General features: G+C 43.2%; 1 protein-coding gene across 1 annotated transcript in view; it reads left to right on the forward strand.

The window, feature by feature from the left end:
- BRWD3 (bromodomain and WD repeat domain containing 3) overlaps nt 1-23,837 on the forward strand; it is a 50,291-nt gene that overhangs the window by 706 nt on the left and 25,748 nt on the right. The window contains exons 4-13 of the mRNA XM_059482735.1: nt 78-137; nt 7,745-7,895; nt 9,926-10,024; nt 16,021-16,181; nt 17,158-17,379; nt 18,802-18,902; nt 19,542-19,612; nt 20,454-20,554; nt 21,681-21,721; nt 23,135-23,239. Coding sequence (XP_059338718.1) covers nt 78-137; nt 7,745-7,895; nt 9,926-10,024; nt 16,021-16,181; nt 17,158-17,379; nt 18,802-18,902; nt 19,542-19,612; nt 20,454-20,554; nt 21,681-21,721; nt 23,135-23,239 — 1,112 coding nt within the window. The remainder of the gene's footprint in view (nt 1-77; nt 138-7,744; nt 7,896-9,925; nt 10,025-16,020; nt 16,182-17,157; nt 17,380-18,801; nt 18,903-19,541; nt 19,613-20,453; nt 20,555-21,680; nt 21,722-23,134; nt 23,240-23,837) is intronic.

The following is a 23,837-nucleotide window of genomic DNA, read 5'->3' on the forward strand; positions in this document are numbered from 1 at the left end:
CGGGCACCGGGGGGGCTCCCCGGGGAGGGGTCGCTCGCGCTCTGACGGCCACCCCCGTCCCCGTGTCCCTCCCGCAGCTCATTCCGCGGCGCCTGGACTGGCAGGGCAAGGAGCACCGCCGGAGCTTCGAGGACCTGGTGAGACAAGTTTCACTCTTGACTTTTCCGACAACTTCCCTCCGCCCCCCGCGCCGCCGCCGCCGCACCGGGCGCCGCGTCCCCCCCCTCGCCCCGTGTGTGTGTGTGTCCCCCACTAGGGCTGCGCCCCGCCGAGGCCGCGGCGGGCCGCGGGGTGCGGAGCGGAGGGGCAGGTGGGGAGCGGTGGCGCGGCGGGGCCGGGAGCTGCCGGTGAGACCCCCGTGGGCCGCCCGGTGGCACCGGCGGAGCGGCCGCGCCGCGCTATTGTGGGGCCGGGGGTTATCCGAGGGCACGCACCGGGGCCCGGCGCGGCCAATGGCGCTGCGCCTTACAACGCGGGGAGCGGTGCGCGGCGATGTGAGGCGGTCCCTGATTGGCTGCGGCGGCGCCGCGGCGGAGCCGGCGGGGCGGGGGGCGCGGGGCGCGGGTCCCCCCCGGTCCACCCGCGCCATCGCCGCCGCCTCGCCCGCGCCCCCGGGGCTGCCCCGCTCCGGGCCGGGCTCGGCCGCGCTGCCGCGGCCCGGCGTGGGGGGACGTGCCGGACGTGCCGCCGGGCCCGGCGCTGCCGGGCTGGGTCAGGGATTCCCGGCCTGCGGCGGCCTGCGCGAAACCCGCCCCTCTCCGCGGCGTCCGGGCCTGCTGTCAGGCAGTAAAGGAGGGGTTAGGAAGTGTGGTGTTGTGGCTGTTGAATGCCGGTGAAATTCACCGAGTGGCTGTTTTGGCTAAGTGCTGAACCCTTGAATGTGTGTCATTGAGGAAGGTCAGTCCCTCCGCAAGGCCGGGGCTGGGGGGTGGCCCTGGGCCCCGCGCCCCGAGATGTGTCCGTGTGAAAGTGACAGAACTGAAGCTGTTCCAGTCCTTTTCCAAAGCGTCCGGGCGGCCTTGCTTTCATTTCTGCGATCTCAGGGCAGTGACGTGTGGCGCTGATGTAGCACTCTGCAGTTGGACGGCTGTAAACTTCCCCATAGCGTTTATAGCCCTGGTACCTGTGCCCAGCGCTGGCGCTCACCTGCCAGGAATGGAAAGCACGTCCTGGCCTCTCCCGCTCCCATGGAGCAATAGTGACGTGGGATTTTGCCGTGGCTGTTGCTCAAACTCCTCTGCATCTGGCTCGGGAGCTGGTTTGCCACTTTAGCAACGTTGTAGGAGCTCAGGTGTGGACAGAACTCCTTGTGCCCAGAGCAGACCTTTGGACCAGCTGCCTTTCCCTTTCTAAAGCCTATGCAGAATTTCAGGTCGAAGCTGGGCTTCCTCACACCTCTTGTGGATAATTCTGGGACTGTAAATCGAGTGAGCAGACATAAAATAAGTTCTGCATTCAATCGATTTTGGTGCTCTATGGTCTTCCTAGAGAATCTGAAATCTAACTGTGGGCTGTCTCAGGTTTAGCATGGTACTGCACCCAATATCCAGGAGGAATATTAGCAGTGCCAGTGTGCAGTCTGGTGTCAGAGTGGTTTTGCATATCACTTCGATTGACATACAATTTTTTTTTCCTTTCATTCTCTGTAGCACATACATAAAAGCCTTAAAACCTTAAAATAAATTTTTAAATATGTGTGTAAACATGTACTTTTCTTTAACATTTCAGAAACAAGAGAAAAACCATTTTAAAGTGAGTTTTGTAGTTAATGGGAAATTTTTTATTTCCGTATAAACTCATATAATAATTAAATTTAAGATTTTTTTCCTGTGTCTTAAACTAATCAGCACTAACCCATGCTTTTAGTTTGCTCATTTATCTAGTATTATTTGACTGTTTCTCATGGTTTACAGTAAGGACCAGGATTATAAATGAATCATTACAGTGAGACAGGTTGATGCCAGGTGGGATGAGCTGAGTTTCTGTCTGAATCCTCAGAGTGTTAAGGATATTGAAGAAAGGCCTTTTCTCCCTCATTGCTTAGGGTTTGCTATGTTTGGAATTTGGACTTTTGGCTGCATATGATTGTTTATTAACCTGAGCTCCTCGACTTCAGGACTGGCTGGATGTCTGAATGCCATGTTCAGAACAGAGCCAGGGTTATGAAGAACACAAAGCACTCCAACCTTCTTTTTAATTATCTCAGGCACATAATGAACCAGAATTAAATTGGAGATGCCAGCAGTTGGAGGTAAAAGGGCTTTTTTCAACCCATTTCTGCTTTTTACAGCCAGAAACCCAAAATCGTTTACAATCTCAGCTGGGTGGTGCAGCTACTCTGGTCAGGCAGGTAATTGAATTTGTGAGAGTTTACAACCCAGAGAAGTCTGATTTGTTTGTGTGCCCAATATTCAGACAGAGTATTTCTTGTTCTGTTGTTTCAGCTTTGTTTTCCATCCTCAGTGTGGCTGTCCAGGTTCTGAGTGGTGTTTTTCAGAAAATATGCCAATACTGTGAGCACTGAGTATGCTGTTACTGCTCCTGGGCTTTTGGGAGTGATAAAGATGGAGCAGCCCAATGGCCACTGGATGGTTTTTATCTAGGGAATGTTTACTCCCACTTCACTCGAGTTTTTAGGCAGGATCTGAAAGCTCACTGAGATTCCTTTGTTCCCTTTTTTTTTTTTTAAATAAACTTAATCTTTTACTTTAAATATCAGGTATCACAGGGCAGACGAGTAATTTAAGACACGCTAATAAGAATTGTACCTATGGAGCAGAACCACACAGAATGCAAATTTATGTTCCCTTTTTTTTTTTCCTGTTTATTTTCACATTGGAACACTTTTTTGCCTGCAGCATGTGGCTGTGCCTGTCTAGCTAATCACAGAGTCACAGAGTGTCCTGAGCTGGAAGGCCATCAGTGCAACTCCTGCCCTGCACACACACCCCAAAATCACACTCTGTGAGCGTTGTCCAAACCCTCCTGGAGCTCTGGGGGCCTTGAGGCTGTGACCATTCCCTGGGGAGCCTTTTCAGTGCCAAAACACCCTCTAAGGGAAGAACCTTTCCCTGATCTCCACCTCAATGTCCCTGACACACTTCCAGCCCTTCCCTGGGTCCTGTTCCCTCTCTCAGGGAGAGAGTGGAGCTGCCCCTCAGCAGGAGCTGCAGCCCCTGATGACTCCCCTCAGTTCCCTCCTCTCCAGGCTGGGAATTCTCCAGGTGTACTCCACAATGGTTTTACTTTCTCACTGATGGTCTTGAGACACATGTTTGTAAACGGAAGGGTCTGTGAATCACAGAATCCCAGAATCCCAGACTGGTTTGAGTTGGGAAGGACCTTCAAGCCCATCCCATTCCACCCCCTGCCACGGGCAGGGACACTTTCCACTAAACCAGGTTGCTCCAAACCCCATCCAGCCCGGCCTTTTGAAGGTCTGAAGTGTGTCCAACTTGCAGGCAATTAGTGCTCTGGTTTTAAATGAGCCACAGCAGCTCGGTGTGGAGTCAGCTGCTCTACAGATGAGTTGAGCTGAATGACTCCGATTATCAGCACAGTCTCCAGTGACCTGCTGTTCCACATTATCTTTGTTTATTCCTGATAAAGGTGACTGGCTCTGCTCTGGTTTTAAGAACTTTCTGATGGACTGAGTCTTCTGGCTCAGCCTGGTTTGGTCGTTGTGCTGAAAAACACGTCATTCCAGGCAAAACAGAAAATCAGCTGTTGTTGGAGAGTGGGGAGTTTGCATCCATGAGTGGCTGTGCTGGTATGGAACAGCTTATGGGATTTGGCTCTGAGTTCCTGCCTTGCCCATCTGCATTGATTTAAAACTAGCCCTGAGTCCGAGGTGCTGGTATTTATAGATCCTGCCAATCCCAGCATTAGCAGCGCAGAGATGTTACGGTTTTGTCACCTCAGGAAAATGTCATCTGTAGCATGGTCGTTCCAACCTGTTCTCTCTGGGGACCCCAGTGGGTAAAGGCTTTTTTAATTCCAGTCTATTTGCATATTGCTGGCATCTTGTGCAGGTCCAGTGTCTGAGCTTCTTTTTGCTGAGATTCCCTGTTTGAGGTTGTCAGTAATTTCCTGCTTGCTCAGCTGCCTGGGCCTGTTGGCCTCCTCCACTGCTTTTTGATACAGTTGTCAATGGATTCTTAATTGATGGTTATTTTGGCAAATGAAGGAAGTGTTGGATGACTACCTGGATTTGAAAAATCCAGTGCTGAGGCCCAGCTGGGCCTGCCCAGCAGGAATGGGGACAGAGCCGCCTCCCAAGGGCCGTGTCACTGCCACGTCCCAGCCTGCAGCTCCTGCCTCCAATCTGTGCTTTGGGGAGATGTTCCACGGGGCTTCCCAAAAGAGATGGTTCCCAGAGCTCCCTGGTTCCCATCTCTGTCAAAACAGACATCTTACTTTAAGCAGTAATCACAAAGAGTCTTTTTTGGGTTGTTTGTTCCCTTCCTTGGAGGAGGAGTTGTCAGCAGCTGTAGAATCACAGACTCCTGAGGAAGGAACCCACAAGAATCATCAAATCCAGCCCCAGTCCCAGCGCAGACACCCCAAAAATCCCACCCTGTGCCTGAGAGCATTGTCCAAACAGGGATCAGAGTCACACCAGGGGATTTGGTTTCAGGGATCCAGAAGCTGCTTGTCCCAGCTCATGGTCTCTGAGTGATGTTTCCAACCACAGGACCATGAACCGGTTCAGGGGTTGAATTTCTCCCAGCCCTGATGTGACTTCACTAATGGTTCTTTCCTTGTGCTTATCACTGGAGCAGCTTATCTCAGCCTGGCTCAAGCAGTCAGGACTGGGAGAGTTTTTTAAAAAGGATAGATTGGCTTCACTTAATCTTTCACTTTTTAGATCCCTTGTACCTGTGTGGTTACTGTGTCAGAGAACTCATCTGGTTCTATGGCATTCTCGTGCTCTCATATTTTAACTTTTATAGGATTTTTCACATCCTAAGGCAACAAACCATATTTTCTTTATGATTTATCTCAAGATGCAGCATTTGTTCTCACTTAGCACGTTTTCAGCTCTGCGTTATTTTAACATGCATGGTTTGGGCCTGTCTTACTCATCTCTAATTTTTTCCAGTTTTCTGATTATTTTCTAAAATATTTTCTAATTATATTTCAAAATATTTTCTAATATATTGGAGGAGCTGGTAATAACCTTGCTGCTGTTTCATTTTGCCACGTGGGATTTGGACAAGCACACACTAAGAGGTGTAGCTGTACCTTTGCCTTTTTCCATCCTTCTTTTAAGGAAAATCTGATCTGGGAAATGTTGGGTTTTTTCGGCTGGATGTTTGCAGCTTTCATGTTCTAGAAAAATACTTAAAACCCATTTACAACTCTCTCAGAGGTGAAAAGAAGGATTTTTGATTCAAGTTCTTCTGGGAACCTGAAAATAGAATTGCTTGTTTAGCTCTGGGCTGTGATTTAAGCATTTTTTTCTGGAAGTTATTATGGAAAAAAGTCACCAGGAGAATTTGCTGCTCTTGCTGCCTGCCTATGGAGCTGTTTGTTAGTAACAGCAGTGCTAATATTCAGATTAAGGGCTGCTTATTTGGGGCTGTTGTGGGTTGTAGAAACAAGGAAATGTGCAGGGAAAGAAAGAAGTTAGATCAGGGAATGCTGTCAGGCCCCACGTGTGTCCGTGTTTGCTCTTTGCTGTTCCATATAAAACTGTGCCTTCATCTTTGAGCCACCAAGTCCTTTTCCATTTTGGAGGTAGTCAGGAGTGCTTGTGGAGCACCTTGGGCTCTGTCTCTGCAGTGGGATATTTGCTGCCAGGCTTAATTCAGCACCTTCCAAGGCACAGAATAGGGTGAAACTCCCAAACCAGCTCCAGGGTGAACAGGGCAGTGTTTGCTGTGCTACACTGGGAAAATGGTTTGGATTTTTTACATTTCCAGTGAGAATGGTATGGTTTGGGGTTTTTTGGTGCTCTGGAAGTAAAACTTCAGAGCTTCTAGGTTGGTCTTTTTGATCTTTTAACCTTAAGGTTGATACATCACTGTGTGTTGGCCGTTGGTGACTGAGGGGCTTGTTGCTGGTTATCAGAGATGGAAATAAGAATTTCATATTCAGATTTTGCTTAAATGCAGATTCTCTCTCTAGAACTTCCCTTTCAGAAATCTTACACACTGAAGGGAGGCTACTGCAGCATTGTAAATTATTTTGTAGCATAAGCATATTTACAGTGTTTCAGGAATGAGTCAGAATAAGAGGGAAATACCAAAGTTTGGATAATTCTTTTCTCTCATTTAAACTTCTGTTATATCCCATCATTTACAGTGAGACACAATCCATGCTCATACACTGAACTTCACTGGTTGTACCACCGGGAAGGTGCTGATATAACTTCAGAACTCTGATTTTAGGGAAAAAAGCTGAAATGACTGGAGAGCCCTGTCAGTGCAGGAGAGCATTCGCAGGGTCATTCCTTGGTGCTCACTCACAGGATGGAAAGTCTTGGAATGAGAACATGGTAATGCATTTATCAGGCTTCTCATTGCTGCACTGAAAAAATGATGATTCTGGATCCTTAGAATCATCATGATTGATGAGATGATCCTTTAACCAGCAGTGACTGAGAGATGAGTAGAGGGAGGAACCTGTCTGTCCTCCAAGAGTTCCATTCACATTGGGAGAGTTTTTAGTCATATTTAATTAACTGGTTTTAGTCATATTTAATTAACTGGTAATTTGTATATTTAATTAGATATATTTCCCTTTTTGGTTAAAATCTGAATTGTGGACAGTCTTGATCCATCTCATGGTGCAGGTGGTGACAGTATCCAGCCCTGCCTGGCTGTGCTGGGTCCTGTAGCTCCACTGCTGTTGCCCAATTGGAATAAAAAAATTCCCAACAACGTGTGCTAATAATCTGTTTGATGACACAGTTGAGTGAACAATGTTTTGGCAGCAGGGCTGAGGGAATTACAGACCTTTTCCTCCTTCCTGATGCCTGACACTCCCTCCCTTTGCTGTGCTGGGGCAGGAGCTGGGCACATCCCTGGGACTGGGAAGGCAGGAGCTGATCCATGGGCAGAGCTGTGTGTGCTGTGTCAGAGGAGCTCTGATGGGCAGAGCTTTTCCTGCCAGTTTGTAAATATGGGAGTCAGGCAGTGCAGGACATTCTGGATAATGAGGCACAATTTGTTTGTTGTTTGAACAGACTGTCAGAAAAACTGTTGTCGCTCAGTCTCTGTCCAAAGGGAAAAATAAAGGATGTTCTCCCAACATGACAAAATTGGAGCCTACACATGTGGGTCTTAAAGATACCTACTCCCAGGAGCTGGGAAGTGGAGACTGAGTATTGATTTTAGGGATTTTAGGTAATTTTTAAGGTTTTTATTCTTTTACACGTGTGCTTCATACAGTGATGTCAATGCAAGGGTGTTTCAGTTAAGCAAAAAAATGAGAAGAGAATGAACTAAAAGGTAAAAAAGGCTTTAAAAAAGTTGTTTGAGCAGAGCACTGCACTGGAGATTTTTGTTTCTTTTTGAGGGATATCCTAAATTTACAATTAAGCTGTTGCAGCCTAAAATTTCTGATGTGGCTTTTGCAACACTCCACATCACTTTAAAAAGCAGTATAATGAATGTTGAGAGGATTTTCACGGGGTTTAGGCTTGGTTGCAGTAACTTTACACTTAAATACAAAGCAAAGTGCTACCAGTAGAAGGAAAAATAAAGCATTTTTCAAATGCCTGTGTTGTTTGTGTGTTTAGGTGGCTGTCAATGCACACATCCCCCCAGATTATCTTCTTAGGATCTGTGAGAGGCTTGGACCCCTCTTGGACAAGGAGATCCCCCAGAGTGTGCTGGGGGTGCAGACTTTGCTGGGTGTCGGGCGCCAGTCTCTCCTGAGGGCAGCAAAAGGTGAGAATCTCAATTTATCTGGGCTTGAATTCTGTTTTAATGATTAACCCCCTTTTGTTGCCATTCCTGTTGGGATATCTGTGTATTTGCATTTGCCCTGCTTTGTCTCCTGTGCTTGCCAGCTTTTTCTTCCTAAAATGCAGTTGTTGCTGGCTCTGTTGGATGTATTTTCTTGGGTTGAAAATGCCATTTCAAGCAATTCTTGCCTACAGTTGCCTGATATTATTACTTCCTCTGCCTCCTTCCCCAGTGTGTTGGTGTTTGTGTAAATGATGTGAATGGGATTAGGGGTTTGATGCATCTGAAAAATGCCATTTTTTCCATATACATTTACACACATCTGTGTCTAAAATCACAGAGCTGGGCTATTTTTCAGCCTGGCTTTTTCCATTCTTTGACTCCCTGCCTGTGCAGACACACGACAGGGTGGTGGCGTTTGGGGCAGCATTTAGGGAGTAGCAGAAGGCCAGGCTGATTCTTCAGTGACAATTCCTGCTTCAAGTTAATTTAAAAGCCCCCATTCCTTTCATGAAGAGAGCACCAGTCCTTTTCCCTTTGAAAAACTCTCTGTGCTCGAGAGAATGATCCTGAGAGCAGTTTTGTGTTAGAACTAAAGAGATCTGAGAGCCATCTGCTATTGAAGTGATTCCTCCTTTCCCTCCTCACTCCATGCCCCTGCCACTTCCTCCCTGTAGGAGCCAGAACTTCCTTGATCCTCTGATGTGCTGGTTCAGAGAGCTGGGATGTTGCAAAATTTTGTTGTAGTGCATTAAATGAGCTGGTGGAAAAGGATCACAGGGCTGGAGGTGACACAGGAGGAGGAGCATCATCCTGGGAGGGGAGGAGGGATGGCAGAGCAGGACCTTCCTGTTTTGGTGGCAATTGAGCACTTAATTCCCTGCATCCTGTGAAGTCACACCGTGATGCTGACGAGCATCTGCTGATCCATTGGGTATCTCCTGGAGGGATGAGCTGTTCCCAAACACATTGCCCTACAGAGTTTTAGGGACTGAGTCTTGTTTTGCCTCTGCTTTGCTGTAATTAGGTGCAGAAATTCAGGTTTGCAGAGAAACGTTCCTTCCCTTCACACTCAGTTTGCAGCTTAGAAGCAAACAGCGGCAAAATGTAAAGAGAAAATAAACATTTTTCTGCAGGGGAACAGAAGGGTTTAGGTGGATGGATCTATTTTAGGGAGTCTGAGTGCTGTTTTTAATGAGTATCATTTAATACTCTGTGCAGCAGTTTGGGGTTTAATCAGAAGGTGCTCTCAGGAGCCTCTGAGTCACCTCAGCTTGTGCACTTTGTGTTCAGAGACCTACGTGGTGCTACACAGATCCACCAACCTGCGGCACTGTCCTTCTGTTTCAGCACTTACTCACCGTGGAAGCTCATTTCTCTCCCTCCAGATGGCCAGAAATGGAAGAAATCCAGGTCTAATTTCTGAGGCACTTTGAACAGTCCCAGAAAAATCACTATTGTTCTAGAGAGGAGCCTCTCTGAGGCCACTTGGCAGCAGCGGGCTGGAGAGTCTTTAAAGAGAACAGTCTTCACTTTAAAACAATGATTTTTTTGGGAGGGTGGGGTGCAGAGGAAAATCTGAAAGGAGGGCACATTGCCACATATTGCAGGAAAACAGATTTATTGGAAAAAAGCCTCACTTCTCTCACTTCTAGGCAGCAAAATGTGAAATCTCAAATGTGCAGTTGCTAAGCAGAGGTGCTTTAAGTGTTGGCATTGCAGAAGGAAAACATGGCAGAGTTCAGCTGGGCCTCAATATAAAGTGCACCCACTTTTAAATTCACTTTTTCTCTCTATGGATTTAGAGTCAATAATCACCCAAATTAAGCAAAATTAAGTTGAAACCATTTACAGTGGCACTGCTGAGGAACTGGAAATCAGAGTCACAGTCTTTTAATGAGGAATCTGACAGTGTTCAATCAGACAGATCTTATTTTGGGCTGGTGGGAGTGGTGCTTGATCTCTTGACTATTTAATGTATTGATTATTTCTTGTCCCTGTTGCTGGTGCAGACTTCAGACACACGCTATGGAAAGGATCTGCATTTGCAGCTCTGCACAGGGGCCGACCCCCCGAACTCCCGGTGAACTACGGGAAGCCACCAAACGTGGGTGAGTCTGAAAGTCCATAAAAGTTCCTTTTCTCCTCTCTGTATTTATTCCTGCCCCACAGAAAGTGCCTCTCACTGACTAAAACACTACTCTGGGTTTTCATTAATGTTTTCTCTGACATTTCATAATGAATTAATCTAAAATAGGTCTCTCCCTGACAATAGGATCGTTTTTGTGTTATTCTTTTGGATTTTCCACAGTGTGTGTAGCCATGTTTTGCATGGTTTTTTGGAGGGCAATGGGCTGGAGTATTTTTTTATGATATGCCTCCATAATATGTACATGTGGTTGTAAGATTGGATGGGCATGGTCACAGGAGCATGGGATCCTGGAATCATCATGGAATCCAGGCCAGAGCAAAGCGTCTGGCTCCCAGGGAACTTCTTTGACTCAAGAATTCCTTTCAGTTGGATTATGACAGAAAACAGACTGCTTGCAACATCCCTCTCCAAAAAGGAAATAATCACCAAAGCAACATTTGTGTTCCTTCAGCCTCAGTTGTCCACACAATTAGATAAAGAACTTGTATAAAACTCAGATATATGTGGGCTCTCAGCTTACATCTCATCACAGATCTGCTCTGTTTTATATAAACTCAAGTGTTTGCCTTGTATGGTTTGAACTTTCATTAACTGCTTTTATAGCAAAAAAAAAAAAAATAGATTCTTGCATAAAAGTAAATCCTGGTTTGTTTCTTTTTAGGGCATTTTTATCTCTGTGCAAATGGATACATTTTCCTGCTTTGTCAGGGAGCCCTTTCACTTATGAATCCTTCCTCCCTCTGGAGAAGCAGGGATGGTGCTGGCAGTTTTCTATCTGTGTATTTATTATTTTAGGCTGGTTCTGCAGTTGCTTTACTGTGAGCAGTTGTGCTGATGGATTACTAATAGTCTGAATTGCAGATTTATTGACCACAACTCCTCTGGTTGTATTTCTGCACGGATTCTTGGATCAATTCTTTCATCAGACTGGGTGTTTTTGGAATATGTGGTATTATTAACGAGGCATCCTGGCAGATTGGACTTCAGCATTTGTCATGCTTTTATGGCAAAGGACTGTGCTGCTTGCTTGGTAACTATTTAGTGAATTAAAGAACAGAACAATTGTTTTGTTTGGATGTTTTAATAATTGTTTCATTTTTTTAAGAAATGCAAAGGTATTATATGGAAAAGGGTCTTTCATAGCCAGGAAATAATTTATATAGGTATTGATTCCTGGAAGAATACAGTCCTTGGTGTAGCTACATAAACTACTACTAGGAGAGGAAAGTGTACATAAATACTAAAATAAGGAATTTACTTCAGGCAGCAGTTTGATTTTGGGATTCCTTGTGCATCCTGAAGATGAAGTCAGAAAATTCTTTGTGTATTTGTGCAAAATGGGTGTTTTTCCCCTGGTGAGTGGTGCCAGCCAGAGATGCTGCAGTATGTGTGTCTTAAGTACAGGATGAAGTGTGCCCGACCTCTTTGGTATTTTGGCATAACTGTGAATTCCCACACTGTGCTGGCTCAGGCACATGGACTTTTCTGGAATTACGTGCTGAAGGAGTTGGGCTGGAGTAAAAGATACCCATTAATGTGTATTCAGGAGTGAGGTGATTGTTTAAGTACCTGTGCAAAGTGATAAAGAAGGTATAGAATGAGCAGCCAGGAGTATTGTCACATCGTTTCCCTTCCATTGATAAGGATTTAATCTTTCCACCATCAATTCTGAGAGAATGGGGGTCGCTGATGGGATTAACTGGGAGGGCCCAGCTGCAGGACTTGGGAGTTGCAGTGATTTCCTTTCCATGTGGTTGGGATGGGACCTTGTGGTCCATAATCCAAAATTAAAGGTCCTGCACAGTGGAACTGGAGCAGGAAATCCTTGTTGCCTTTTCCCAGCGCGTTTGTGCAGAGCTGGGCATCTTCTGGCTGGGGGAGTCTCTGGGAAAGTGCTGAGCTGTGGAAGTCATTCCCAGGGCTGTGGTGATCTGCTGGAGGGGGACAGGGAGGGAAAGCCCTGGCAGAGCTTCCTGCTGCCAACAGGATACTATGGAGGAGGAGAGAGTCTGCTCGAGCCTTTCTGGGCAGATTGTGCTGTAGTGGAACTTTCAGGGCTCCCTTTGTGCTCTCCCAGACAGAAAGTGGAAAGACTGGTCATGCAGTACCTCAGGACTGGGAGTGATTCCCCTTTGATAAACCTGCTTTTGATGCTACTTCGATTTTGTTAGGGTTTTTTTTTTGTTTGTTTGTTTTTTTGGTTTTGTTTTTTTTTTTTTTTTTTTTTTTTTTTTTTTTTTTTTTTTTGTGCAAGCAGCTCAGAGCAGATTAGAAAGAAGGTTGTTTTCACTCTTTAAGAGCTGCTCTAACCTGAGGATGGAAATCTTTCTGTGGGCAGCTTGTTGTTAGTGAAAACAACACAAAATTTGGAAGCAGAGGATTTTCAGCACAGTCTCAGTGAATAAGCATTTCAGCTGGGTGGAAGTTCACAGCCAAGGCGGTGCAGGTACCTTGGGCCTGCCAAGGAGCAGCGCTGGGATGAGGGATGAGGTCAGGAATCGACGGTGGTTGTGCTGGAAATGAGTTCCATGAGGTCAGCAGCGCCCAGAGCTGGAACAAGCTGTGCTTTCAGTGCTTTTCCTGGGTCCAGGCTCTTTGTGGCCCCACAGCCACTCTCTGAGAAGGTGTTTTCCATGTGGGAGCCAGCTCTGTTTCTTTCCTGGCATTCCTGTGAAGCCTTGTGTCTCTCCTGGGAGTGGTACCCGATCCCTGCTCGGGTTTGTGATGAAGGCAGAATCCAGATCCTCATTACAAAGTCACACAGCTTCTTGCAAAGTCAAACAGTCTGATGGGAGCTCATCGCCCCTGAGAAACGGATTTTAAAACAGACATTTGCATCAGTTTTCCCATTTTCTAATTTTCCTTGCAAAAAGTGGATCCAGACAAAGTTTTTAGGGAGACCAGGAATTCCAGCTGGTGCTGCTCAGTGACTTTGCCTCACTGAAATGCTTGAATTCCTTCTAAGGTTGTGATTTAACTTTGAAGTCTGGGCTTTGTCTGATGATTGATTTTTAAATCCAGCTTTCACTGGTGGGTTGTTGTTGCTGGGTTTGGGGTTTATCCTTCCTAGGTGCTTTCTTGCAAGGGTTCTTACATTGTGCTGTTATCTATAGTAGAATGTGAGCTAAATTGTGATTTGGGAATTGCCGTTGTCAGCTTTTAAGCACTGCAGTTTTCCTCAAGGTGTGGCCTTCCAGGACCACAAAAAGAGAAAAATGCCTGTATTTTACAAGTTGGTAGTTGGAGGAGCTGAGGTGGCCCTTCAGTGTTGGGACAAAATTAACTTTTCTTATCAAGAAGGCTGGATCTCCTCCCTTTTTATGGGAAATAACTGTCTTGAAAGTTTTTCCTGGCAGGGAATAGTAAGGGGGTGGACTTGGCAGCTCTTACATCGTGTGGCATGAAATACATCAGTTAATGAGATAGGTTAGTAAAATTTTTTTGGGTTACTAAGTTGCTGTTTCTCCATGTGGGAATTGTTGGGTTTTTGTGCTTTGGGGCCTTAGTACAATAACTTCATTGTGCTGTAGAAAGGAAACTTGACAGGGATTTTTGTCATGTGGGGGTAATTCCCTATTTAGATATTGTGTATTAATCTTCCTAAAAATACAGGAATGGAGAATGTTTGCTTTGTTCCTTTGAAGCAGTGATAGGGTTTTTTTTGTCCAGAGATGCTGTTGCCTTGATAAAGTTGCTGCTCCTCATGGCTCAACAATAGTTCTGGATGTCTCTGATTGAAGCATTTCATAAACAGGGCTTTTTATTTGGTAATTATCCATGGGAGATGGAGAAGTTTTATCCCTATTGTGCAAATAGGGAAATAAACACAGAAGAAAAAAAAAAAAAAGAAATTACTTTCATATCCGCTGAAGCTGAACTGATTGCAAGGCTGGGAATCGACCGGAAAAGTGAGGTGCCAAAATTGTGGGATTTTGGTGCCTTTTGGTGCTTCCTTCATGGGATTTACAACAAACAGCAGTGGTAAATGCTCAGAAACATTGCAGGGGGACACAGAAAACATTGTGATTATAAGGAATATTTTGACATGAGATTATATCTTTTTGATTCACACAGTTCTTTGTGTGGTTAAAAAAAACATTCAAAGCCATTTGAAATTGCTTACAGGCAGATACACTGTTATTATGTATTTAAATATATAAATATATATGTATTGAAATGGTTGAAACCTTGAAAGGCACAGCAGAATCACTACGTTGCTGAATGACTCCACGTCTCTGTTGGCACACAGAGTAGGGAAAGGGAAGTGTAATCTTTTTAAGAATTCAGCTTTTAAGCTGTCATACTCAGAGAGTAAATAAAATAATGTGTAGGCAAAGCTGAGGTACCTTGAGCATTTATCACTGTGTGATCTCTGTGTTAGAGTTAGGAAAAAGAGTATAAAATTTCAGTTTTATTTTGCACAGGGTGACAGTTTGGTTTAACAGCCCTGTGTAATATTAGGTATCAATTGAATAGTAGGTAGGTAGTAAATTAATTTGCTTTAGTGTGTTTTGCTTTTTAGTATTGCTGAATGTGTGTTTTTACTTGCAAAGCAAATATTGACTGAAGGTGAGGTTATGCTGGAGCCTGATGGCTTTTGCAAGCATCTTTTATGCAGCTTTTTTTCCCTTGTGTCATGTTTCAATTGCTTTGAGTGATTAAAAATAATCCACATTTCAGAGCCTAAAACTGAGTCACAAAAATGCTTTCTTTAAAGCTGGAAACAATTTCTTTTCCTTGCTTGTGTGTAAATACTTCAATGGTATCAATTTACACCAGGAGTTACGGGTTAGGAACTCTTTGAAATGGCACTTCTTGACTTTGTAGATTAATTTTTTAACGTATTCCATGATCTCTTTTTGGTAGATTGACAGTGATATCATGAGACAATTAAGACATGGCTCGAGTTTTTCACTATACTTTTAAGCTGAAGGAGTGAAAGGCACTAAAGAGCTTTGTGGGGCTCCTGTGAAGCCCAGCCCACATCAAGGTGCAGGGGGAGATAAGGAATTGCTCCAGGGGATCTGCTCTCACAGGGACTCCACAGACCCACCAGCACAGCTCTGTTAGATCCTCAAGTGCCTCTGAAAAACCCTCTCAAAACTTTCAAATCCAAAGGTCAAGTGCTGTGAGCGAGGATAGGTTAGGGAAAATAGAAATAGGAGAGGATTGGTGGAATTGAATACCCCAAAGTGGTCTCAAATTGTGCATCCAGTCAAAGGCTTTTTTACATGGTGAGTTGGTGCATTCAGGTTTTAGGCTGTTCTTGGAAGGGCTGCTGGCTATGGAAACAGGAAGGAGTTTGTTGTGGTTGCAGTTCTGTCTCCTACCTGCCATTCCTCCACTGGGAGTTTTCCATCAGTGCCACCTGTGTCTTGTTCCTCAATTCCCCTGCCATGGGAATGCAAGGATGTGGATGTGGAAGTTCTTTGGCCCTCAGATGTGATCTGAAAGCCATTCCAAGGAAAGATTTTTATCACTTTTTATCACTTATTTTATCACAAAAACCCCCACTTAAAATAAACTATTATACGCTTTTTCTAATTGATACTAGTAACATGTAATTTCCTAAATTTCCTTAATTTCCTTTCTTCCTTCAAAGATTTTCCTTAAAGATTTTCCACGTCCGTGTAGGATAAATGTATCTGTTACCTGTTCATGAATTGAACATTGGAATAACTCCCAGTTGTGGTGGGAACTTTTCATTCTGCTTATATTTTTGGTAAGGAAGCAGGTGCAGCCTGTGGTGGGTACTGAAAGGCTCCATCAGGAGTGGGATTTCTTTTTATAACACTGGACAGAATGTTCCGATAAGGTGGAAGAGGTTCAGATTTATTGCTGATTCTAATAATAAAGTCATTAATAAATACTATATTTGATTTAATATTTATTTACTCTGAGTTCTGGACAAAATTCATGCCTCACTCTTCTTTTTGCTTCTTTTTTCTCTCCCAGTTCATATCCTTTCTGCCAGGCAATTAACTGGATGTGGCCGTTTCAGCCACTTGTTCCCAACATCCACCTACCAACACATGAAGATGCACAAGAGGATTTTGGGGCACCTCTCCTCTGTTTATTGCATAGCCTTCGATCGCAGTGGCAGGAGAATTTTTACAGTAAGTTTAACATTTGGACCTTTTTCTTTGTGAACATTGCTTTGTTTGGTTTGATTTCTTTCTCTCTTGAGTTCCTCAACAGTCACGGATTGAGATGCAGATGTGACTTTGTTCAGCTGCAAGTTGCTTTTCTACTAAATTTACCTTCATGGATTTGTAGTGTGCCAGTGACAATTATTTTAAGTTTTTCTCTGGAATGCAGTGACATCCATTTCTGTGGTGATGCCCTTGCTTTTTGTTGGGCATATTTAAAAATCAACAGATTTTTCAAATGAATATTGCATTTTTAGCTGTTGATGTTAATCCCTGTGCATGGAGTGACAGGACAAGGAGGAATTCCCACTGCCAGAGGAGAGGGTTAGGTGGGAAATTGGGAAGAAATCCTTCTCTATGAGGGTGCTGAGGGCCTGGCACAAGGTGCCCACAGAGCTGTGGCTGCCCCATCCCTGGAGCCAGATTGGATGGGGCTTGGAGCAACCTGGGACAGTGGAAAGTGTCCCTGCCTTCCAAATAGTTCCATTTCCAACATAATCCATCCTGTGATTGCTTTATTTTCTTTTATCAAATTGAAATCCTTGACTCCATAAGATAATCCCCAGGCTCCACAGTTCATAGAATCATAAAACCCCAGAATGGTTTGGATGGGATGGAATATTTCAAAGTCTTCCAGTCCCACCGCTGCCATGGGCAGGGATACCTTCCACTAGCCCAGGGTGCTCTGAGCTCTGTCCAGCCTGGCCATGGACACTTCCAGGGATGGGGCAGCCACAGCTTCTCTGGGCACCCTGTGCCAGGGCCCCCCACCCTCACAGGGAAGAATTTCTTCCTAAAACTGGACCTCAGTGGGATCCCACAGAGTTGTCCTGTCAGTTCACAAGGGTTGTGTTCCCTGTCCATCCGCAGTGATCCGTGTGTGACGTGCATGGAACCTCTCCCATATTTCCTGTAACCTTTGGGAATTCCTGTGCCATTCCAGGGGTCAGATGACTGTTTGGTGAAGATCTGGGCCACGGATGACGGGCGCCTGCTGTCCACCCTGCGCGGCCACTCGGCCGAGATCTCGGACATGGCCGTCAACTACGAGAACACGCTGCTGGCCGCGGGCAGCTGTGACAAGGTGGTCAGGGTGTGGTGCCTCAGGACCTGTGCCCCCCTGGCAGTCCTGCAGGGCCACTCAGCTTCCATCACTTCCATACAGGTAGGGACTGATGGGGTTTTCCCCTAAAACCTTCAATTAGAATGGTAGTAAGAGTTGTGGCGGTCAAGGATAAAATTGGTGGTTTTGGCTGTGATTTGTCCCAGCTCAAGGGTGTTTTTCCTGGTTATCTCAATCCTGTGGTGCTCAGAAAAGTATCCTCCTGCTTGCATTTGTTTTTAGCTGTGTGATCCCACTGCTGCTTCCTTAGGTGTACAGAATGGGAGATCTGGTGCTCTATTAGAGCAACTCAGAGAGCAGCAGCATCTCCTTGGCTCAGCTCGTGTTTGGCATCTTTGGTGGTGCTCCTGGCACAGCACCTGACCCAACACTCTTGTGTTCACTGAGAATATTTGTTTTGCAGAAGGATCAGTTAAAATTCCTTACTCCCCATTTCTTGTTTCCTTGTTATCTTAGTTTTAAAGAGCTGTTCTGGTTGTTGTAGCAAATGCAGATTTTCTTGAAAACAACTTCACAACTGCCAGGCAGAAACCTCCAAAAAAACAAAATTCCAGGATGAAAAAGACAATCCCTGCAATTTGGCAGGTGATGCACATAGAGGGGAGAGTGAGTGGGGCTGTTTGGCTCAGAATCCCTCTCTCCTGGGGTGGTGCTGCCTTGGATTCAGCACAGGCTTCTCCATCGTGCCAGCATTCCCCAGGAGTCTCATTTCTCCCCATTTTCCCTACACTTCCAGTTTTATCTGATTTCAACCATGTAAAGGTGATTGTGTTAGAAATGGCTTTATAACTGGTGTGTTATTTATTTACATGTTTTTTTATATATATATATATATATATATATATATATATTTGTGTATGTTTGTGTGTGTGTTTTTCTCAAGTTCTTTGTAAAACTGAGTTTTATAATATAATATAAAATATAATCAGTCACTGCTTTTTGAGGAAGCAGTGCTGGATTCCTTTATCAAATTACCTCAGTGATAGGTAATGTGTGATACCTCAGGTAGCCTGAGGATCAAAGGTATTGCTGCAGTTATGAAATCAAGAATAAAAAGCTTTCCCACTCCTTAGAAAGGTTCAGGAATTAGGAAGATAGAGGAGAGGGGATCCTGCTGTGCAGCTGTTCTTCATTGGGCTTGGATGCAGCAATAGTTGTGTGTGCCATGTTTGATCCAGTTCTATCCTAGGAAGAACTGGTTTTGCCCCATTTACAGGGTTGGGCTTGTTTCATTTCTCCAATTTCCTTTGTGTGGTAAAAACAAAGAATTCCTAACCAAAATGTAGGTGTTGTCCATTTCCTCAGCTTTGTTTTTATGGAAGTTCAGGTTCTGTGCTTACCCCTGCTCTCTGTACTCCTGGGGAGAAACTAATGTGTTAGTGAAAAACATTCTTGTCAACAAGTTTCCAGCATAAAAGAAGAGAAAATAGGAGCTGGTTTAATTGTTACAACTTTTATTTTTAGTTCTCTCCAGCAAGGAAAGGAACAACTCGATACCTCACTTCCACTGGTGCCGACGGAACAATCTGCTTCTGGCAGTGGCATGCAAACACCATGAAATTCAAGTGAGACTCTTGAGATAATTACAATTGTTTGAACTCAAGGAGGAATTAATTTTTAATTTTGGCATGGAGGAGAATGCTGAGATAATGAAATAAGGGTGGTTTCTTGCTCAATAAACTGGTGTGTGGGGCAGGAGCACTTTGGGGTTCTGTGGTGTTGGAACCCAAAGGGGTCCAGAGATTGGGGTTGTTATTTCTGAGGTTTGTGCTTTGCAAGCCAAACTTGTGGAAGAAATTCCAGGTTTTACATTTAGGATTAAATCCCTGCCCAAAATGTACAGGCAGAAGAATTTATTTGCCTTTAATCAGAAGAATGTACATATGTAGATGACATCAAATCCATATTTAATCAGGGGGAAATGCTATTGGAATAATGGTTTGGCAGGGTCTGTTTCAAATAGATTTCACTTGGTGAGGATAATGATAAATCAGTTCAATAATCTTTTCAGTCTAGAGAATTACTGTTTTCTTATTAAACTAAGGAAGGAAATTCCTAAAATGAAAAATAAATTCCAGCAAACTTCGGTGAGAATTATAAAATTAAGAGATTTAAGATGAGCTTGACCTCAACCTGCTGAGCTGCAGGGAACTGTTTGTGTTGAATAATGAAGAAAAAATTAAAATATAGTGTTTTGCATGTAGGGATCGTCCTGTGAAGTTTGCAGAGAGGTCCAGGCCTGGTGTTCAGATCTCCTGTTCATCCTTCAGTTCTGGTACGTGTCCATCATCAGCTGTTTCATGAATCTGGGGCTTTGGTGACAGTTCTGTTACTTCTCTTTAAATATAAATAGTGTTAAACCCTTTTCCAGTAATTTTAGTCCTGTCAAATTGTGATTATTGGGAAATCTTCCCTGCAAAGTGTCTGCCTCAAGCTGCTCTTTCTCTTTCTTCCTGTAATTTAAACTAAAATATCTTGACCACTTCCAAGGCTTTCAGTCTCTTGTTTTGCATATTAGAAATATTTCTCAGTAACATGCTTTTAAGACCTTACCTTGTAAAGTTTTTGAGTGAAAAGTTGTGGAAATCCTCTGTCAAAGATTACGCTTTTGCTAGTCTTCCAAATTTGGATGAATTCTCAGAGGATCAGTTCAATGTATTGGAAAATCTCATCTTAACAAACCTCCTTTGCAGCTTTGGATGAGCAAAAATACTGATTTTTACAAAGAAAATGATGTAATTACTCATTAAATTTGCTTTTTGAAATTGAGAACTTTTGTAGAGTCGCACTCCTTTTTAAAGCCAGAAATCCTGAAGTAACTAAACCCATTTCAATGCAGTAAATCACACAATAGTCCCCTTTTTGATCAATATTGTTAAGAACTTGCAATAAAGTACCTTAATCACTGCATCCCAACTCAGCAATAATTTCTCTGATATGTGTCAAGCAGATACTGAAACTGCATTTAAATATTATATTCAGCATGTTTACATTGAAATTTTCTGTTTAAAACTAGTTTGCTGCCTTGACAAGAAAGCAGAAAATTAAAATAAATGAAGTTAAAATAAGTTGTTCCTTGGATGACTTTTCTTCTCACAGAGAATTCTCTGTTTTAGGTGGCATGTTCATTGCAACAGGGAGCACTGACCATGTGATAAGAATTTATTATTTGGGCTCAGAATCTCCAGAGAAAATGGCTGAGCTGGAATCTCACACGGTAAGAGGCAAATCCAAAAGAAAATCTCTTTTTCCCTCCTTCCTTTTCCTCATTTCAGGAACTTGATTTCTCTACATCCTATTTTTATTTTTATTTACTGTCTAGAATTTGTTTGGCTTTCAACGTTGTGGTATTTAAATGCTTGGAAATTTATGGGATGTTTATTTTTAAATCCCTCTGAGTCAAGAGGTTTGTACAAAGTAGGCTTCATATGTTTCATTCCCAGAAAACTGAGGGTCCAGGTGATTTTCCCTTATTCTTGAAAGAATTCTGTGTTGGAATGAAGAATTAAAACATTTTAATGCACAATGTTATTGTTTCCTATTAAACTTGCTGTTGAATGTTTAGTTAAATCCACATAAGACAAAGTAAGTCAGAATTTGGACTGTACTGTCAAAATTTGGATCACAATGGTAACTTCATTTAGAAAATAAAGCTTAAAAGCATATTTTTTTCAGATAATGCAGAAATGTTCCCATAAAAATTCAAACTAAAAATTTACCACCTCAGGAATATTTTATGGATTAAGCCCAAGGTCTAAATTGATTCCCTGAACTTCAGTGGGAGTTGTGGCTCTCCCATTGAAGTCTCCAAGCAAACTCATCTAACAAGCATTTTGCTCACAAAAGAAAAGGATGTTTTCTGTATTGAACAGGTTTGGAAGAAGCTGTAATTCCTTTAATTTCTTTAAATCCACTCTTAATCCTGCAGACAGCTGCCAGCCCCCCCTAAAACAAATCCCAGTTACCAGGAGATAGAGACATCAGTGGGAGTAAGGAGAGCAAATCATGGAGCCAGCACAAGTATTGGGCAAATTAAAAAAAGGGCAAAACTATATCTAAACCATAACATTTGTTACTCAATGATTTGGGAGTGTTAATAAAGCAAGGGTAAATTTTTTTATGCACTTTCATGTTAGGTGTAAAAATTGCAGGAAACCATCACGTCTCTGAAGTTTCCTATTTCAGTGTTTAACACAAGTCGTCTGGTGAAGTTTTAACTTCAAATACAACTTTTCTGTACTTGAATTTTTTCACCTTTTTTTTATTTTCTAAGCAAAAATCTCATAATGGAGATCTTTTAGGCTGAGTTTTTCACTTCTGTTGTTCTCCTGCCTCCTGTTTAGGACAAAGTGGTTGCAGTGCAGTTCTGTAACAACGGTGACAGGTGAGTGCTGGGTTTTGGACCTGACAATGATGACATTTAATTTTCCAAACAACATTTCATGGAAAATTTGGCACAACAGGAAGATTTGACCGTGGGCTTGGCCTAATCTTGGACAAATTATAGCAGTGTGTTGCAAGATGTGTGTCATGTCCACAAGCTCGAACTCGTTGTCCTCTGCTGTAACAACAAAAATGTTCTGTAACTGTACTTTTAATTTGGTTTTTCTTTCAAACAGCAAATTGGAGCCCAAAATTTATAATATTTCTGTGTAAGAGCTTTCCCACGTAGCCCCCAGAGGGGTTGCCTGAGGAGGAAGAGCATTGTAATCAATGTTGTAAAGCAAAAGTTAGTAAATATTGATATTTTTATCTCAGCTTTTGCTCCTATTCTTTATTTTGCTGGGCAGGAGGTTTAAGGGATGTGCCTTTAAGGGATGAGCTTTCCAAGCCCAACTGTAGCTGTGCACCTGTACTTGGAGAGCTTTGTCATGTAGAATTATATGGGAATGTGCTGGGATAGTTGTACCACCAGTTCCTTCCAAGCCATGTGAGAGGGAAGGACGTCACACGCTCACTGAAAATTAAATTCTCTAACAATGCTTTGAATGGAAAAGGGGAACCTTCCGTTTTATTTTAATATAAAGAGGTAAAATTAAGAAGAAAATTAATTTGTCACGAGCACTTTCAAAGTCTTTTTCATCCCAGTGAAAAAAATCATATCAGGGAACCTGAAAACTGAAAAGTGAAACAATTACTTCATAAAATTGAATAGATTTGCCTTTTAAGTGTAATTTTGTATATAAATGTAATATACTTCCAAAATGTATTACTTGAGGAGCTTTTTCCCCAGTTTCTCAACAAAAATTATTTCAGTGACATCGATGGCCAAAGCATTATGATGTGGTTAAATACATTTGCTGCATACTTGAAATTTTTAAATAAGGAGGGGTTTAAAAATGAAAATATTCCTGTTCAGCTCCACAGGCAGGACAACCTCCTTGTGCTCCATTTGGCTCTTTCCCTTGCCTGTCTTCACCCTGTCCCTCAGTTAATGCATTATAATTTATGCCAGACTCCTGGCACTCAGTTTCCCTTTCTTTGCTGCCACTCTGAGCTGCTCCAGGGATTTGCTGATGTCATTAGAAAGGGAATGTGCAGCTCGTATGAATTACGACATTGAAGTCATTCCAAGGCCATCTGCTGCTGGAGCCAAATGTAATTAATGTTGTGGGCTAGAAACTCTCTTGTACCCTCCAGTATCTGAGAGGAAAATTGTAACTTCATGAGTGAGAGAGGTAGAGATGCACAAGTATACACTTGTAAGTATATATATATAAATTTATTGGTGTCCATGTGGGGATGAAACGGTCTTTATTCAGAATTTCATGCCTTTTTTTTTCCCTTTGCCCCACAGCTTAAGGTTTGTCAGTGGAAGCAGGGATGGAACAGCAAGAATCTGGCACTACCATCAGCATGACTGGAAGAGTCTGGTCCTGGATATGGCTACAAAAATGACAGGGTAAAGCAGAACAAGCAGAACACACCTCGTGGGCACATTTACCTGCAAGCTAAATCCTCCATTATATTGAAAACTGGTTATTTGCTTCCATTTCTAATTGATTTCCATGCATTTATTGAAAATGTTGTGGTTAATTCACCCCCAAATAAATAATAATCTGTTGGTACTTCCTTATCCTAATGGTTAAGGAATATTTAGTATTTTACAAATGAAATAAGAATGTCAAATGATTTATCTCACAGAAGGAGGTAGAGCCCCAGTAATCATTTGGTAATAAATAAATAAATATATATATCCAACATGGTTTTAAACATTGTATTTCTACCTTAGGTTTCCAGATAAGAGGTGAAATTAGTGTTTGGTTCTCAGGTTCCATTAGGGTTTTGAGTTTTTCTTTTCGAGATCCTCAAGTGACTTCTTTAAGTGCCTTGTAATTGAATTGTAATTGAATATTCACAGCAACAAAGAGCAGAAATGGAGAAATCCATTAGGCACTTGCTTTGCAGAATTCTCCATATTTCAGTGGTTGCATTTGCAGTGTTTGCAGTCGGAAGTGTGAGTTGGATTTATTTTAGCAGGTTCCTGCTCATTGTGGAGT

This window comes from Ammospiza nelsoni, chromosome 15 (assembly GCF_027579445.1).
Source record: "Ammospiza nelsoni isolate bAmmNel1 chromosome 15, bAmmNel1.pri, whole genome shotgun sequence".
Classification (NCBI taxonomy): domain Eukaryota; kingdom Metazoa; phylum Chordata; class Aves; order Passeriformes; family Passerellidae; genus Ammospiza; species Ammospiza nelsoni.